The 19,137-nt window shown below is 53.5% G+C and overlaps 1 protein-coding gene across 1 annotated transcript; it reads right to left on the bottom strand.

Annotated features, from left to right (window-relative positions):
• Window positions 1-16,248: 16,248 nt before the first annotated feature.
• On the bottom strand, window positions 16,249-18,377 carry DKK1 (dickkopf WNT signaling pathway inhibitor 1). The gene is made up of 4 exons (XM_027898752.1): window positions 18,189-18,377; window positions 17,285-17,441; window positions 17,068-17,178; window positions 16,249-16,499 (listed from the first exon to the last, which is right to left on the bottom strand). Exons 1-4 carry the CDS (start codon window positions 18,375-18,377, stop codon window positions 16,249-16,251), a joined length of 708 nt encoding a protein of 235 aa, XP_027754553.1.
• Window positions 18,378-19,137: the final 760 nt, after the last annotated feature.

The following is a 19,137-nucleotide window of genomic DNA, read 5'->3' as shown; positions in this document are numbered from 1 at the left end:
AGCAACTTTTAATACAGCTCAAAGTGCATTTCAATTTCAACATAACGTGTTTTCCAATGTATTCTCATGGCTCTCTGTCATGGCTGCACGGGTCAGAGTTGTACCAGGAATGCTTTGGAGGAGGCTCACAATAAAGGCAGGCAAAACCATACCTCCCCGCTGGTGTCTCCAATGTATTTGAAGATGATTCGGGAAGACGTGTCAAGGCCAGGGAAGAGGGGCAGAGAGGACAGCATGACCAGCAAAGTGCCTGTAGCTGCTGCAGTCCCAGGGTGCAGGACTCTATCTCAGGTGCATCCCCACTTTGGCCAATCACCCATGAGGTGAAGTGCAATCATAGTGAAAGCAACCACGGCCACCACCAGAACCTCAGACAGTCAGGGGCAGAATCCCAGCTGGAAAACGCTGTTAACCAAGCAATTATTCTATCTCCTTGGTGGTCTTCAGTGGCTCCGGGGGCAAGGAGTGTAACCTGTTCCCCACCCGGACTGTGCACGGGAGGGAGGGAGGGAGGGAAGGGTCCCCTGGGACAGTTCAAAGGAGGTTTGATTATTGTTTATTACTCCACATCTATATGTAAATATATGTGTATTGCCCCCAGATGTCTGATGCTGTCTGCAGGGACCAGGAGTTGTTCCCTCCCTTTGGGTTTTTGCCCTCCTCTGCAGCGACGGTGAAAGATGGGTGGTTGGCTTAGCCCAGGGACCCTGTGCTGCTCCTGCTAGTTTGGGAATCAAAAAACAATCAAATCTTCATGATCTTTGGTCATTTGAGCCAAAAGCCTCGTACTGACCAGCAGGGAGGGGTTGGGATACAGAAGGTGGGTGTTCCCTGGACCAGTTTCTTTCATTGAGGTCTTTTGCCCAGCTTGTCCCATGCTGATGGCCCTCTGTCCCGGGAGCTTTGTGCAACATCTCAGCAGGAAAAGTACTTGCTTGATGTCCCAAGTGGGATCCCAGCCCTGTGGCATGTCTTCTGCAAGTGCACAGCCATGGGCAATGCTGTTTCCCAAAAAACATCTCCTTCCCTGGCCCATTTGATACAAACCCAAAGAGCCTGTCCCAAGCCCTCCACAAAGAGGTGTCCCTTTGGAAGGGCACAGTGTTCCATCCATGGTATAGACACTCTGGGATACTGCAGAGACATTCCTCATATTCCCTATGCATTACAGGTCCAAGTATCATCTTGTGCACCCACCCACACCATTCCATATTTATTCATCATTAAACAAATGCAATCAGCCCCCACATTCCAGCTTGCAGCTAATTAAAACCACCATATGCTTCGTGATCCCAGCTTTTCCTTGGCTCCAGTTTCCACAGTCCAAAAGAAATGAAAAGGAGCTGGTTCTGGCACGGTTTTTCCTCCTCTGGCTCCGCATTCCTCGGGGTCTTATGGGAATTTCTCGAATTCTCAGATGTTGTTAAACAATCAAAGGGTAAATATTCCATCACATCCTGATTTTTCTGAAATGGTTGTGGTTGCAGGGAACAGCTTCTGTAAAGGGGGCTGAGCCCAGCAGGCCTGCAACTAGTGGTTACTGGATGGCCACAAATGAAAGACAGCCAAAAAAAATAAGAGGAGCAAGCCTGGACCACGAGCGAGCGGGAGCGAGACGCGTGTTGAGCCACGATGAGCTTGGTCTCCACCAAAGGGGAGGATATGCTTGCTCTAGAGGGGCTTCCAAACTGCCACGTGCCCCTTCTTGGAATTCACCCTGAGCCCTTCAACAAAATTCACCCTGAGCCCTTCAACAAAATTCACCCTGAGCCCTTCAAGAAAGGCACTGAGTCCCAGAGCCCCAGTGAGGTCTCCTGCCTTCTGCACAGGTTTGGTGCAGGAGCTGCACGATCTAATTTATGCATCTTCAGAGCTCCTGGACTATTGCTGGTGTGGCTTCTGTGGAATAGTTTGGGTGGTGAGCCACTGGAATGGGCTGCCCGGGGAGGTGATGGAGTCACAACCCCTGGAGGTGGTTAAGAGTTGTCTGGATTTGGCACAGGGTGATGTGGTTTAGGGGTTACAGGGGATGATCTTAAAGGTCTCTTCCAACCTTGATGATCCCTTGATTCGGTGATTCTGTGAGTGATGCTGTGTGTCCAAGGGGCTTTAAATCCATGTGGAGGTCAAGTTAGGCTGTGGCTGTCCCAGAAGAGGGCAGAGGTGCTCCTTCCGACCCAACCTGGCATTGAGGTGGCTTCAGGAGCCACCCACACCTGCCACCAGCTCAGCACCTTATCTGGCACCTTTGGAAAGTGTGACATCCATCGTGTTGCTTCTCCCACTCCCAGCGTGTCGCAATCAGATGGTGTGGGGTGATAATGCAGTGATTGGCACTGAAAGGAAAAACCTCGGGGTTGAGGTGGAGAAATCTTTGGGTGGCAAACAGAGTGGTTTATCTGCCTGGCTCCCCATTTTCAGGAGCAGCTAAATTTAGATGCCAGGTGACTTCTTAAAAATAGCCTCGGGATGTGATGCAGAAATTTATTCAGATTGATATTTTTCAGAGCTTGAAAAGGTGCAATCAGGAGCAGTTCTGTTGGTCCTGTTGTCCTCAAAATAATAAAGGTGAAAAACGGGTTATACTTATTTTTAAATGATTTTCGTGTCTTTTTTTTTTTTTCTATTTAAATGCCAATTAATTAAAATCACATCAGGGAGACAAACCGTAAGGTGTTAAGCTCACTTATCCAAACATTAATCCTACCCTCAAGGATCAGTATTTTGCCTCACCATGAAAGTAACACCTCACTACCTCTTAATTTAACATTTCATTTGTTTAAAAGTTAAAATTTTGAATGCTCTCATACGGTTTTTATGTTCAGTCTCTCGAGATTTAGTAGCAGTGGTTGCAGCTGCAGAGGTTTTTAGGGGTAGAAGGAGTGACGTGTGTAGGAGAGGAAACAGCTTCTACTGGAGAAATCGAGATATGGAAAACCAGAGATGTTGGGCAAATGACTTCTCCTATTTTTCTTTTCCTTGCCTTGCTCCCTCCCCTTGGCCTCGCTGTGCAGCACATCCCATCCTTCGGAAATAGATGCTGCATTTTATCCCCCAGAACAACATCAAGGGACCATCCCTCCGCCTGGGTGTCGTGTTTGCCCAAGCAGCAGGTGATTCTCCAGGCTCCATCCGCTCCCAGTCCTCCCGTTCCTCCTTCTTAAAACACCGTTGCCTTCAGGAGGCCCGAGATGAAAGTTGCCACTAGAAGCGGTGCCCCCATGAAAGGAAGGGCGGCTCGGGTGGCACGGCCGAGGGGACGAGCCTTTCATCTCCCAGCTGCCCTCCCCGCCCGGCTGTTTGTCCCGGCCCCGGCAGCAAAGGTTGTTTGTCTTCGACGCGAGCCCCTGGAACTTTGAAGTGCTCGGTGTCACCTACTGTTCCTGTCAGCGCCCAGATAAACCCGAGGGCTCGAGGTGTCCCCTCTGCCGCCCTCGCCGACACTCGGAGTGCGGAGATAGCGATGCCTCATTAATGCCGGGCCAGATAAGCGCCCGGGTGGCTGTGCCGGGACCGGCTTCCTCAGGCCCTAACAACCCCCAGAGCTTACAAATTAGCACCTCGCCGAGATCAAAGCTTTCGCTTTCCTTTCTTGCTGCCGTTACCTACCGGCGGGGATTAGGCACCGCATCTTCCCCCGGTTACAGAGCAAATGGTTAAACTACCCCCGTGGAGGCCGGGGTGCCTGTCCGTGGCCATTCCCCCAAAGAAATCATCTGTGAGAGGGAATGTTTTCTCTTACAGGAGGGATATAGATGACCAGCAGCAATTTTATTGTTTTCCACTGCCCGCGTGAGTTTATTAAAAAAAAGCAGTGATATCCTCCCAAGGCTTATGGTTGTGTGTGTACGTTTCTAATTTTGAAGGACATTTGATACTAAACTGTACTGTCTTCCATGATATTATCTTCCTGCAAGTGCCCCCCAAAGCCGTCGACTGGCCTTGTCCTTGCGCGGCAGACCAAGCCCAGAGTGAGTGCCATGAGGATGGGAAGGACAGGCCTGAAACATTCAGAGCATGTTGCACAAAAAGGTTGGATAACTGGGATCCAAATGCCGCTTTAATTTCACCTTTGACATGCAGTGGAGCACGTCCCCATGAGCACTGTGGGCAAGCGCTGCCTCACGTGCAGCGTCTTCAGCAGAAGCAAAAACCTTCCACTAGCCCAGGTTGCTCCAAACCCTGTCCAACCTGGCCTTGGACACATTGAGGGGTGTTAGAGGAGCTGGATCTGCCTCAACCAGACACCTCAACAGGCAAACAGATGCAAAACAGGGGCAGAAGATGAAGACTCTCATAAGCCAGTCAGAAAATGTTTCACAGACCAGCCCAGTTAAGGCTCAGAGAAATCAGGATGCCTTTGCAGATAGGTTTCGTCACCCTGGAGGGCTCAGGAGGTCTTGAAACTGCTGCTGGGTTTTGCCCTAATAGCTTTTTTTCAAGTAACAAAATAAAAGGTTCTATATCTTCCCTCTCCCTCCCTCTCCTTATGCAATATCACAGTGATTAAAGCATCCATTTAAGATGTGGGAGATGCACATTGTAGTTCCTCCTTGCCTGGAGGGCTTTGGACCTTATCTCCAACATCAGGAGAGCATCCAGGCAGCTGGGCAAGAGCATGAACAGGAGGAGGAGAGATCTCCCCCCACCCATGCAGCCCCCACATCACATCTCCTGGAGGGCTGGGTAGCATAAAATAAAATAAATTAATCCTCTCTTGAAAATGAAAAGAGGACATAAGTGTCCCTGTAGCTGATATTTGTCTTTCTCTCAAAGAAGAGAGCTGGCTCCCTGGAGGCGCTGGGGGTGGTCGTGTGGAACATCCCCAGTTCCTGTTCTGCAGGGTACAGGGCTCCTGCAGGCCCTACATTCCCTTCGGCTGGAAGTGAAAATGAGGGTTGAAATGAGTTCCTAAAGGGTTTTGGGGGTTCCTGGTGGGGTCAGGCCGTGGAGGAGGACGCCAGACCGAGCTATTATCTGGAGTCAGGCCATGCAAACCGGCAAGTGGAAGAGCAGATGTGAGATCTTCCTACTCAATCTCCTGCCTCCTCTTTTGAAGTGTGAGATTAATGACCAAATCAGATTGTTGACTTTACAGAGGCTGTAGCTGGGGCTAATGTCAGAGTGTGATGCTTCAATAGTGGGGGGACGATCCTCGCGTCTGACAAAAGCAGCTAATAAACAAAGATAAATGGAATGTACTTCCAGGTTATTAATGACTTCCCAGCACTGTAATCCCTAGAAACAATAGGGAAATGTTTACTCAGCGGGTTATAGTTTTACTTAGGTTAATGGCTGTTCAATTAACCCGGGGATGCTTCAGTGTGTGCTCCCAGCAGCGTCCTGCGGGGACGGATCAAATGGGCTGTTTTGGGATGGAGGGGGGGGGGGGAAGGAGAGCTCAGCGGTGACCTGTGTCTTCTCCAGGACGTGGAGACACTGAGAAAAATAATTGGAAGCACTCCTGGCTCGGGAGATGAAGCGCTCTGTTTATCTGCCCCTGTTTGTCCAGGCTTTCCTCTCCATCTTCAAAGCCCTCGGCAAGCGTTATCCCATTAACGTCCGAGCGGGAAAGGCAAGCACCGGGCACTGGTGTGGGGACAAGCAACACCTGGCGCTGTGTTTGGAGGACATGCACACCCAAATGGTGCCTATTCCCCGTGCCCAGGGCAAGAGAAGTCCCACGTCCCTATGGGGTAAGGATGCTGCTCATAAGGCTGAACCTCTGCTGCCCGGGCACGTATTTCCTGGGAAAACTCAGAGGTGGATAATGGTGATAAAGCATTTCCAACAGATAGAATGAATCTTCCCACAGGGGTTTTGCTGGAAGTGGGAGCTAAACATAAATATGCTCATCCATCCCAGCTCACACCCCACCCACAGTTAGGGCTATACTGGTTTTAAGTGCAGGACCTCTTCCCATTTGCCAAGAAAAAAAAAAAAAAAGGTTGTTGGTGGTTTTTTTTGGTTGTTTTTTTTTTTGTTTGTTTGTTTGTTTTTTTTTTGTTTGTTTTTTGTTTTTTGTTTTTTTTTTTTACCCATAGTTGGCCAGAGGAAGTGGAGCCAAAACATAAAGAAAACCGCTGAGAAACTGAGGTTTGTTTTGCTATCACTTTTCTGAGCAATCTGAAACAATTTCAGCAAGCGATTCAGCTGAAGGCAATCCCACCGTGACATTGCAGGACGTGGAGCAGGTTTTCCACAGGCACTGGCTCTTTAAAGAAGAGTTAATTCGTTTCTTCTCCTTGTCCTGCCTTCCTTCCAGCCCCGAATTGGTGAGAAATAGCTCGCGAGCCTGGGTGCCCGGGCGGAGAGATGGAGGGGGGGCTGCATCACCAGGGATGAAAGCAATGCGGTTTTTAAAGGAAAACAGGCAAAATTCTAAGTATTTGGAGTAGCAACACAACCCCACCGTTGCTCTCAGCCTTGCAGATCATCCAGTGCCCCTCCCAATGAATTCTCCATCCACTGCCAGCTGGAGGGCAAGAAAACCAACGTGAATTACAAGCGGCCTCAGGGGCAGCGAGTGTGAAAGAAAAACCTTTCTAGTAAGAAGGATCTAATAGTCACAGACATGGTTTGGGCTGGAAGGGACCTTAAAGATCGTCCAAGCCAGCCCCCTGCCACGGGCAGATAATCCCCGGTGAGGACACTGTGAAGGGCAGCGCCTCGTTTTTGGCGGTGCAGCGTCCCCGACACGTCGGTTGTGTGTCGGGCGCTGGGATCGCAGCGCCGTCGCCGGCGGGACCCTGCTGAGCGGGGCTGTCGTTCGCACTCCCCACCTTCCTGTCTGCTGCTCGTGTCAGGAGGTCGCACAGCGTGAGAGGGCTGATTTATGGGCTCGCCGGAGCGCACAAAGGCTTGCGGAGGAAGTCGGAGCTCTCCCGGCAGCGCCTTTCAAGGCCGGCGGGTCGGGGATGCCGAGGAGCTGCCGCCCAGATGAGGGGCCGCCGCTCGGAGACCGGCTGCCTGCCCGGGGCTTCGGCAGCAAGGACGGGGAGAAATATTAAAAAGATCATTTCAACTGTCAAAATCAGTATAAAGAACCTGGGTGTTTCCCCTGCAGCATCCCCTGGTTCTTGCTTAAAGATTCGGTGCTGCCTCTTCCCGATGCTCATCGGCTGTGGGAGCAACGGGTCTCAGGAGAGTCCCACAGCCGTAAATCCCACATCCACACCTTCAACCCTGGCTTTCCCCTCGTGTTTTTGCTGCCCATCTTCCCCGTCAGTTCAGTCCTGGCCGGATTTTCCAGCCGTGTGCAAGCAGCCACAGAATCAGAGTGAACTAGGTTGGAAAAGACCGCTGACATCATCGAGTCCAACCTTCGACCCAAGGCCAAGTGGAGAACAGGTTGCGCGAGTTCGTGTGAAAAGGGTGAGAGGGAGCTGAGGTCACCGGCAGACCCGAACCTTGGCATTTTTTTAGTCTCTGGTTGAACACTCGCCGCGTGAAGCCTCGAGGATTTTCAGAATTTAGCAGAAGCCAAATAAACACAGCGGAGCATTTCTTGCACGGACAGCGGTGCAGCAATAACCTTAACAAACCCGCTCTCTTTTTCCTTTTTGTCCTACTATTAGGGAAAATGTTCCTCGTGCTGATTCACAATTATGTTTTTTTTTTTACCTTTTTTTGGCTGATTTTTGACCTTGCACACATCTCTTCCACAGCAAGAGTACGCTCAGCCTGCGCTCAGCTCCACCTCACAGCGACGTCAGCTCCACGTGACGCAGGAGAACTGTGACGTGCCCTGACGACTGTGCTGATTTACGATACCAATCTTTGTAAAGAAAGGTCAAATTCTCCGTTTTCAGCCTTTTGTTTTTGAATTCTATCATCCTTTCCTAGTGGAAAGTTCCTGCATTTTATTGCAGAGAATGGGATGTTGCCTTTTTTTTAGATGAACACACGGAGAGGAAACAGTTCCATTTCTGCATTAATACCCTGTCCCTGCCATGATAACTGTAAATCATTTCTCACACCTAATTTTCTAAAGCGGGAAAGGTATTTCTTTTATGGCTGGGTTACTATGCAATGTGTGCAAAAGTACTGCTGTATACCTACATTTAGATAATGTGTTGATATATGCAGAGCAACATCCCGTGTAGGAACGTTTTATTTTTCTCTGGGGGATGAAGGAGAGGGGGAGAAAAAACCCCACAGGATTCTCTGGCCCTGAAATTCAATGAAAAATTACACTTCAAAGTGTCTGACTGGATTGAAAGGGGAAATACAACAACAGTAGTTTTTGTTGCACTGGCTCATCTCAGTGTTGGATGCAGTTAAAGGAAAAGTTTGCCTGAGCCTCGTGCAGCAAATCAGTGCAAGAAAGCAGCTTTGAAGGGACCACCTACCATAAACATTATTCCAAAAGCCTAAATTCTTAGCGCAAGCATCCAAGGAGTAAATGATAAACAGATGAGGCAGCAAACAGAAATTTCACAGAGTTGTAACTTTAACTTTCTGCATGTGTCGAAGAAACACGTCCTTTAAAAGAGCAGTGGAGCTGTTTACTATTAACAGCATCGCTTTATTGACATCCACAGCACTGTTCTGATCCACTTGATGTGACACAGGAAGGGGTTCCCCCTCTGCTGCCAGGTTTCCTTTTCTCTAACATCACTTTTATTTTTGCTGGTCGCTGCCTAAATTCCAGCCATCAGACTGGTGCATTATTTTTTTAAAACACAACGTATTTCCAGGTGCTTATTGCTAAGTAAACGGGGAGCAAACAAATGGCAGCAGCTGTGGTGCCCTACTCGCACCCTCTTCTCCTGCATAAGCTTCTTTAAAAAGTCTTTCTCTCTTATCCCTACTTTGGAAAGCCCATGAACACCCGTGGGCATGGCCAGATACCCCAAACCCTACCTTGGACATGCCCTTCCCTTTCCCCACCTCCAAGGGTCTCATGCTGTGAGAGGAGCTTGGATGGTGTCCCTTGGAGAAAAATCACCCGTACCAGGTGGTGGTGCAGCTGAAAGGGAGCACGGAAAAAAAAATGGGAAGGAAAAAAAATGGGAAGGAAAACAAAGGCAATAAACCTAAATCAAGAGAATTTCATGGCTGAAACCTCAAATGTTCTTGTCCAGAGCAGCTGTGGCTGCTCCATCCCTGGAAGTGTCCAAGGCCAGGTTTGGACAGGGCTTGGAACAACCTGGGCTAGTGGGAGGTGTCCCTGCCCATGGAAAGAGGTTGGAAGGAGATGAGCTTTGAGGTCCCTTCCAAGCCAGTCTGTGATTCCATGAATCCCCATGGGAAGCCCAGGTCTCCTGGGGCTCCTCCTTGCCCCTCCAAGCTGACCCAGTGAAGGCCAAGCAGCCAACAGCAGTTTTGGGTGCTCCCTGCTCCCAGCCACGACCAACCACCCGGGCAGGACTGAAGAGGTGACAGCCCTCAGTGTGGTGGCCAAGTCTTTCCACACTGGGATCCCCAGCACCGGGTTTGGAACCCAATGCCCCGGGTTCCACGGCCGATGGATTCAGCCTGTGTGCGTGTCCTTCCAGGCTTTAACGAGAGGATCCTGGGGGAAATCTGTCTGCCTGCAGCCTCTCATTTCCCTGCATCCCTAAGTATACCATGTGTGCCCTGCAGAACTGCAACCTACTATCAAGGGCCTGATACTGCAAAATGTGGAGCAGTGCTGAGCATCCGCAACCCCCAGCGGTCCCTCGGCGCTTCCCTGTGCCAAATCAACAGGGAGAGTTATTCCAAGGCATGCAAACCAAAGCAGGGATCCAGCCTGAGCCAGCTCCTGCCCTGTGTTATTTGCATCTTGCTATGTTTAACTCCAGATCACAGTTTTTAGTAAATTGGGCTTGAAAATGATTCGAGCGGGTTGGAGCTCGGCTGGCAAAGCTTGGGTAGTGATTTCCTGTTCCTGTTATTCAGGAATAATTCAGGATACATTTTTCAGAAGAGTTAATGCAGTGGGATTTCAGCAGCAGACAGCTCTTCTTTGGGGGCTGCAAAGTCTCTGAGAGAGCTGGATGGGGAGCTGTGAAGTGGGGCCACCAGCCCTGCTGCTGCTGGAAACTGCAGGGGGATGATGGGCTTGTGGTGGTGCTTTCCAGTCCGTCCCTCTGGGTACCAGACCTGGAGGCTCTCCGGCAAACAATCCCTCTTTCAGAGGAGAAATATGTCCTGAATGCAGGGAAGTGATGCAGGGACGAATTTGTGGAACAAGAGGAGCTACATTTCTTTTTGGAAATTACAGGAGTTAAAGAGAAAACAACAAGCCCAGACATGCAACAGTTGGCAAGAGAACAGTTCCATGTGGGAGCCTCCCTGGGTGTTGGCCACAGGCCAGGAGTGGCACCGCTGCTTGATGGTGCTACAGCATCTCCTTTTAGGAGTAAAAGCATCCCTTGCATCATTTCAGTGCTCTGCTTTAATTTGGTGCACTGCCTGAAGAGCAGAATAAACCCCATTTCAACAACAGCAACAACAACACACACACACACACAAACCCACCCAAACCAAACAAAAAGTCAAAACAAACAGAAAAAACCCCACACAAACCAAAACAAAAACTCCACAAAAACAAAGAAACAAACAAAAAACCCAAAACCAAAACCAACCAAAAATTAAACCCAGGAAAAGTTAGAATTTTTGTGGTAGGATTTTTTTTTATTTTTTAAATTGTGCTGAAACACTTGGTGCAGTAAATGAAGAGATATCAGGTCTATGAATAAAACAAGATACACCCTATGTTAGAAAATAGGGGTTTATTGGGAATAAATAAATAATATTAATAAAGTTGGGGCTGTTCAACCTCGAGAAAAGAGGGTTGTGTGGAGACCTCAGAGCACCTTCTGGGATCTGGAGGGGCTACAGGGGAACTGGAAAGGGATTGGCCCTCAGGAACTGGAGTAGGAGGACAAGGAGTGATGGATTCAAACTGAGAGGAAATTTGGATGAGATGTATGGAAGGAATTCCTGGCTGTGAGGGTGGGCAGGCCCTGGCACAGGGTGCCCAGAGAAGCTGTGGCTGCCCCTGGATCCCTGGGAGTGTCCAAGGCCAGATTGGAACAACCTGGGCTGGTGGAAGGTGGTTGGAATGAGATGAGCCTTCGGCAAGTGGACATGGCTGGCAAGGAGTCAGATAATTACCGGACTCAATTCCACTGGATACTGGAGATCAGAAACCATTCAGGCCACAGCAAATCCTGGGATTCTTCTTGCTGGAGGGAAACCTACTCACATGAGGAAGGGGTGACACGGCTTGGGGGAGAAGGGCTGAATTCAATTTCAGCCCAAGCAGCCCCAGCACGGTGCAGTTTGTGTGGTCTCCTCCCCAGAGCAGCGGTGGAAATGCTTTCTTAGACTTCCCCTGGGGAAAGACACCCTGAGTTTCCCTTCCAACTGTGTTGTGAGGCACGTGATACTTTTACCTCCTCCTGATGGTTTTTTTTTTCCCCCTAAACTGTCGTGGTCTCCTCCAGTGAGTCACAGGCACAGGTACAAAATCAAGCCCTGTGAGCTGAAAGCAAAACAGATTTCGGACTGCCAGTGGCAGAGGGCAGAAATCAAGGTATTGTTGGGGTGCCCCTGATCACTGCAGTGCTGCACCACCAGCCAAATATAACCCAAAAGGCTGTGTTGGGGCCACCAAAGTGGAGCTGAGGAGACGACCTGGAGCTGAATCCAAGTGTCAAAGCCACGATGATGGTGAGACCAGCCAAGAACAGCTCTGAGCCAAAGGTGAGTGGCACACAAACACAAGTTCCTCGACATATACAACACTTGGGCCTCTTTTTCTGGTCAATCCACTTTAAAAAATATTCAAGCCCCTGTTTTGCTAGACTGTGAATCCTTTAAACACACCAGGGTTGGTTCCTAGTTGGGGAATAACCACAAGCCAATTAGAAGTTAAATTGTTGAGCAGTATGCATCTAATTGAAGTCTCTACTTTCTGCCCACTATTTTTAGTGTTTGGCCTGAGCTGCAGCTCCATGTAGGGTATAATCATGTTTATTTAAGAGCAACATGTACCTCAGTGAGAAAAATAAAATCCAGCAGGCAGAGCTGTTTTTTTACCAAATATACATGGGTGGGTGGTACAGCTCAGGTCTAGACTGCTCTGTCTCTTGCTGTACCCTGTGTCCCATCAGGAGCCTCCTCGTGTGTCCATGCACATGCTTTGGTGTGATGGGCATTTTCCCTGCTCTTTTATTGTGATTTATTGTCACCTATTAGATTTTCCTGATCCTCTTCTACGTAAATTGGAGCGGGGTTGTGCTGGAGCAGAGACGGGCTGGCATGCTCGGAGGATACAAAGAAGAAGGTGCTTTGAGTCAGTCCTGAGCACCCTCCCCTTTTCCCAGGGTGTTTGGGTATGATTCTGGATATTTAAGGAGTGATTTGAAGGGCAACAACAGGGGGATCATGTTGGAGCTTCCGGGAAGAAGAGGGAGAGAAAATGGTTCTTTGTCAGAAGTTTTCAGTTTCTGTGCTCTGAGGAGTCAGGGGAGTTGTGGGACTGGGCTGGGACAGACCCGACATCAGGTTGGATGCCTTGAAAGTCAAGACATTTTGTCTATGATGGATGAGAAGAGGGGGTTAGAAAGAGAAAGCAGGATAAGGAGCCAAATCCCATCAAAAGCAGAAGAAAAGGACCTTTGCAGCAACAAGAGGGTCGAGACAGGTCAGCGGCAAATGCCAGAGTGGACAGCCCTGCAGTGGCTGTCGCTGGGCTGCAGATGAGACCCTCAGGGCAGTGCTGGAGGAGGTGAAGGGCAGGGAAGGAGCACATGGGACGTGCTGGGCAGGCTCCTCCTGGGAAGCACAGCCTGAGCGGGGAGGGAGGGGGAGCTGAGGAGCTTTGAGGTTGCAATAGAAGCTCTGGCTCTGACTAAACACCCCCCCAGCCACCCTAGTAAAGATAAGAAGGCAGATAGGGAGCCCGACTCGTGCCTTAAAAAGGTCTGTCTGTAGCACGGCTGCTCCCTGTGACCTCATCGGCCTGTTTCCCTAAAACACCCCAAGGAAGTAAACAAAAACAAACCCCAAGCGGGATCCAGGGCTCTGCTTGTTCTTGGCAACATCTGATTTTTCTTATTCCTCTCTATTTCATGGAAGTGAACAGCTCATGTGCAGGCCAAGTCACACTGGGAGGAAAATGGTGGTAGGTTTTTCTTTTTCAGGAATTTTGCTTACATTCCTCCTTCTCACCACAAAGAGGATTTGAGTTCGTTTCAGTGAGAAGCCATAAATTTTATTTTGAAAGTTCCCACACTGATTTATCCTGTCTCAGCACCCCTGCAAAATGTAAAGTCAGTACTAAACAACACCCAGCAGTGCCCTTCCTAAAATACAAGCCTGGAAACATCAGCCTCAGAACTCCATCCAACCCAACAGCAACAGCAAATCCTTATGGGAAATAGAACATGTGAGACTTGGGGGAAAATGGAATGTGGGAAGCCTGTAAGTTTGGGCTGGTTGGTTGGTGTGTCCAGATCTGGATCTCCTGCTCTGATCCAAAGAGAGATGGAGGAACACAGTCCTGTGTTACTTTAGCACAGGACACACAAACCAGTGACACCCGTTGGAAAAGGAAGCACTTCCTTCACTGTTCTCCTCTCCGATGAAATTATTCCCTTCAGAAGAGACAGGGAAAACACCCCTATTCCGAGCAAAGAGGGTAGTCCCTTTGCAGCAGGTTTGCTCATGCTCCCCTTGCTTCCACTGATCTTCACATCGTTTTAAAACTAAACTCCAATGCCCCTAAAAACACTCGTCTGAGGGGATAAACCCTCTCCATAGTCACACAGTGCATGAAAGGGTTACAAAAATCCTTAAATCCGCTCGCTGGCATCAAGGGAAGAAGAGTTCCCGGGTTTTTTTATCCTCACCTCTCCTGACACAGAGCAGAAACCCGCCCGTTTTGGCTCAGAAAGATGAAAGGCCCGAGCAGAGGGAGCAGGTGAAAACCTCTGTGGCCGTAACACAACGCGGAGAGCTTGGGGGCGCTTTAGGGGTTTGTTTTCTCCTCTGTTTGGGGCCGGGATTCTCTGGCTGGGGAGTTCCCCCACCTGCCCAAGCTGCTCTTGGTCCCAAGCCGGGGCTTGGCAAAGCAAACCTTGATCTCGCTCGGGGTGGGAAATGGAGCATGCAGGTGGTCCCGCTCCTCAGCACCCCTCGCAGAGCAGGAAAGGTGTGTGTTCCTGCACGGCCTCAAACAAATACACCTCATCCCTGCTACTCCAAAGGGATGTTTATTAGCCTTTTTTTCCTTTTCTCTCTCAAGCAGCTTTTTTTTTCCTTCCCCCAGTGCCTGACTTGTGTCCCTAATTAACACCTTAAGAGGGGGGTGAGGATAACCGAGATGCTTAGGGAGGGCACTTCTGGGCAGAGCTTCTAATCTACCTCTCAGGGAGGGAGGGGACCCATTAGCAGATGATTTAGGGGAGTAATAAGTCCATCAACATGTAAATGGCCACGGCCCGATGAAAGGCTTGGCTGGGGCGCAGCTGGGCCACACGGGCTCGTTGAGCCTCCTCCCTCTGGGAATCTGGCAGGGGATGTGCCCCAAATCCCGGGGCTGAGCGGCTGGGTGAGGGGAGAGAGGCAGCTGTAGGGGGATGATGGATGGATGGATATTGCGGGGTGGGCAAAGAGCGAGCGTGAGTTTTGCGTGAGAAAGTGGCGCTTTGCCAGCCTAGAAGTGGTTAAAGGAATCCACAAGGAGGTAGAGGAGGGTGATCCTGGAGCCGCGGCAAACAAAGGGTTTCCCCTCCTTTGAAATAACTGCGGAGCAAGACGTGGGAACAAACGGTTGTTGCTTGTGGTGGAAGGAGGGGATGATCTCCTACAAGGATGGGCGCTGGGATTGGGCTTTGCAGCTTTGCTCGCCTTTAATTTTTAATATTCATTCTGTAGGGGGCACACACTGCCGGGAGAGGTAAATCTGGGGAAAAAAAGCCCATAGAATCATTAAGGTTGACAAAAAAACCCCTAAGAACGTTGAATCCAACCAAAATCCCATTTCCCAACCGCGAAAATATTGCAGGACAATATGGCAACACCGAGTGACTCCAGAAGCGCAGCACTGTGGAAAATGTGGAGGGAGGTGGGAGCATGTTCCCAGGAAAAGTTTGGCTGCTCTGAGCTGGCAGAGAGATGACTAAGGGAGGGTAGGGATATGCAGTTGTTTGCTACTCCGTAGGCTGCTGTTTGACCTTCTGTTATTAAGGTTTTATCCAGTAACTGTCAGCAAAGGAGCAGCGAACGCCCCGAGTCGTGGAAGCTGCTCGGTGCCTGGTTTCGTGCTGTTGAGCAACCCCAGGCATTAACTGCAGCCCTCCTGCCTGAGTTTCTGCCGTGGTCTGCTGCTTACAGCTCATCTCTCCACACTGCTGAACCTCCTGGATTTGGGAAAGGGTCAGGTTCTGCCCCGGGAAGCTTCTGAGGGTGCACAGGGTCCTGTTCTTGTGTGGGGGTGGGGGGAAAAAATGTATTTACACCTTTCCCTCCCTCCATGCCAGCCCCAAAGGGGGAAAGCCCACAGTAACAAGCTGCCAAGTGAAGGAAAAATAAGCCTTTATCGCGCATGGAGCAGAGACTGCTGTGATGGAGCAGTGATGGGCCCAGCACAGCCCCTCTGCTGATCCTTCACTCCCTCCTGCCTCCAAAATCGGGCAGGAGGGTGTTTTGCTGACACCTGCCCTCCCTGGACCCCTGGACAGAGCACCCATCCTTGCTCTGGGGGCCAGAGGGTAGCGGTGGCCTAAATATTTCCTAAAAAGCAGCTGAATCAACAGTGACACCAACCAGCCTTCCCCACGGGGTGCTCTGATAAGCCCCCTCGCCCCCCATCCGAAGTGCCCCAAAAATGGGCATTTCCCCCCCTCCCGTGGCGCAGGAGGGCTCCACACGTGGGGCAGGCACGCACAGGCAGCTCAGGCTGGTTTGAAAGAGGAGTTTATTCGCTCGCAAACAGACGGTGGCATCCCTTTGAGCCGGGAATAAAAACCCAGTGTGTACAAAGTCCCAGTCCCTCGGAGAGCACGAGGCAGCGCCCCCGGGGAAAAAAAAAAACCGGCCCGTGCCGGCGTTCTGTACAGCGCTAAGTGCCAGCTCAGTATTCACAACACAGTAACGTACTGCAAGAAAGTCGCTTTAAAGTAGTTCCCTTGAGAAACAGCCTTCCCTCCGGCGGGGCCGGAGTCTGTCCCGGCGGGGCCGGGCTGCGTGCCGGTGTCCGTGTGTCCGCGTGTCCGCGTGTCCGTGTGTCCGTGTGTCCGCGTGTCCGTGTCAGTGCCGCTGGCAGGTGTGCAGGCGGGACGTGTCCCCGGGGCCGAGCTCCCGCTGCAGGCGACACGCCAGGCCCTCGGCACAGTGGCAGCGCTGGAAGATCTCCAGCCCGTGGGAGCCTTTCCGCCGGTGCCGGGTACACACCTGCCCCTCCCGCAGCACCGGCTTGCACATCTTGGACCAGAAGTGGCGGGCGCAGCACAGCCCGGCCGCGCAGTCCGACGAGCGCAGGCACAGGTCGCCCTCCTCGCCTGCGGGGGACAGGGCACTCAGCGAGGGGACAGGGGCAGCGGGGCGGGGGGGCGGCCTGGGCTCCTCCAAGGGGGGCAGTGGGGCCGGATGAGCATCCCAGACTGATCCCCGGGGGACAGCAGGCAAGGGCGGGCATCCTGAACTGATCCCGCAGGGGACACTGAGGCTGAGTGGGCACCCTGGACTGGTCCCATGGGGCGCAGAGGTTCACGGTGGGCATCCCAGAGCAGTCCCACAGGGGACAGCAGGGCAGGATGGGCATCTCAGACTGATCCCACGAGGGTCAGCAAGGTGGAGTGAGCAATTCAAGACACCCCCATATAGTGGACACCGAGGCAGGGACAGTGGGGCAGGGTGGGCATCCTGGAACAATCCCACGGGTGACAGCAGAGATGGATGGACATCACGGACTGATTCCGTGGGGGTCAGAAAGATAGGGCGGGCATCCCAAACTGATCCCACAGGGAACAGAGCGGCAGGGTGAGTATCCCGGACTGACCCCAAGAGAGACAGCAGGGTGGGCACCTCCCACGGGCCTTGGGGTCCCGGCAGCGCGGCCCCCCTTACCTTTGGCCGTGGGGATCCAGGCGGGAGCGGGCGTCCGTCGGGGCAGAGCCTCAGTGCCGGGCTCCTCCAGCTCGGCGGCTCCGTGGGGAGGCTCCGGAGGAGTGCAGAGACCTGCGGGGGACAGTGGGGCGGCTGTCAGCCACGGGTGGGACCCCGACCCCCTCCCGCGGTCACCTGCAGAGTGCGTGTCCCCCGCCCGCAGCCCCCCGGCCCTCACCGTTGCTGCAGGTCATGCCGGGGCAGCACATGGCATCGCGCAGGCAGCGCTTGCGGCGCCTCCGGCAGGAGAGGCACAGCGGGGCCCCCCCGCCGCGGGCCGCCCCCCCGCAGAACTCCTCGGGGCCGCAGTCCTCGTCCTCGGCGCACGGGAAAGGCTGGGGGGACACAGAAGAGGCGGAGGGGGTCAGCGGGGCCGACACTCCCATCCCCGGGCCGTGTCCCCTCCTCCGCACCCTGTGTGTCCCCGCTCCATCCCGGTGCGTCCCCTCCATCCCAAGGTGTTGTCCCTACTCAATTCCCGCTGTGTCTCCCCTCCATCCATCCCTGCTGTGTCCCCTTTCCCGCCTCCACCCCGGTGCGCTTTCCCTGTCCCTCGTGTCCCCTCCATCCCCGAGGTGTCCCCCGACTCCTTCCCCGGGGCGTGCGTGAGTGTGTGCGTGTCACCGTGCCCCGTGAGTCCCCTCCATCCACCTCCACTGTGTCTCGTTCTTCTGTCCCCGGTGTGTGCTTCTCCTCCATCCCCGGTGTCCCCATTTCCATTCCCGGTGCGTCTCCCCCCGTCCTCAGTGTCGCCTCCATCCCCCATGCGTGTCCCTTTTCCTCCACCCCCGGTGGGTACACCCTCCCTCCACCCCCTGGCCTTGGTGTCCCCTCCATCCTCGGCGTCTCCCCACTCCATCTCTAGTCTGTGCGTGTCCTTCCCCTCCGTCCCAAATGCGTCCCTCAACTCCATCCCCGATGCATCCCCTCCACCCTCGATGTGTGTCCCACATCCATCCCCGGTGTCCTTTCTCTCCACCGTCCGTGTGTGCCCCAAATCCACCCCCGGTGTCCCCTCTCCCCCCCCGCTCCGTGTGTCCCCCCTCCATCCCGGTGTCCCCCCGCTCCATGCCCGTTCCTACCTGCCGGGTGGCTGCCGGCGGTGCCTTGTTGCTGCCGTCGAAAGGGGGTGCGGGGGCGGCGCTGGCCTCTGCCCCCCCCGGGGGGGGTCCCTTGATGGCGTTGGAGCTGAGGCCGCCCCCGGGAGCCGCCGCCCGCCCCGCCGGGGCCGCGCAGCTCAGCGCCGCCAGCAGCGCCACCAGCCCGCGCATCCTGGTCCCCGCCGTGCCCTCCCGTGCCCGCGGTGGCCCCGAGCAGCGGCTCCCTGCGCTCCCGCGCCGCCTTTATACCCCCGGGGCCGCGTCCTGCCCGCCCCCTCGGGGCGGGGGGCCCGCCGGCTGGGATTTCAAAGGCTTCCCGAGGGGGGGCTGTGCCCACGAGCCCCCAAAACCGCCCCCACCCCGCCCCGAGGGCTCCGACATTGGTCGGGAGGGGGTTTCGCAATGGCGAGGGCAGACCCCCCCCCCCCTCCATTTCCCACCCCCCGCCCCTGGTCCCGGCCAGATGCTCCGCACGCCCCGACGCCGCCGCTGTCTCCAGCCGGGCACGCCCGACGGAGGGACCTGGAAGGGGTGAAAGGGGGGGGACTCCCCCTCATGTAACCCCCCCACGGTGGCTGGGAGCCGCGGTGGGTGCAGAGAGCCCCCCTCGCTTTCCCCCGATGTGACAGTCGCTGCTTTGGTCTCCTCCAAGTCTCCCCCCGCCGCCTCCCCCGCGTCCTTCCTGGCGCCAGCGCAGCCCCGCAGGAAGGGAGAGGGGCTGCTGCGCACCCCCCGCCCCGGGGGGGGATACGGGGACACCGGGGGGACACACGGCAGGACTCTCGCTGTCCTCTCCCATTCCTCTGACCCCAGCTGGGAGGGGAGGGGGGGCTCCGGGCCCTTTGATGCGGGGAGATCAAAGGGGTCGCTTCCCTATTCTCTCCCCATTCCCCCCGACGCCCTCGGGGCGCCACCGTCCCCCCTTCCCCAG

Source organism: Empidonax traillii, unplaced genomic scaffold (genome assembly GCF_003031625.1).
Source record: "Empidonax traillii isolate 1590-97213 ecotype Southwest subspecies unplaced genomic scaffold, ASM303162v1 scaffold620:size424980, whole genome shotgun sequence".
Lineage (NCBI taxonomy): Eukaryota > Metazoa > Chordata > Aves > Passeriformes > Tyrannidae > Empidonax > Empidonax traillii.
This window is presented reverse-complemented; position numbering and strand designations above follow the sequence as displayed.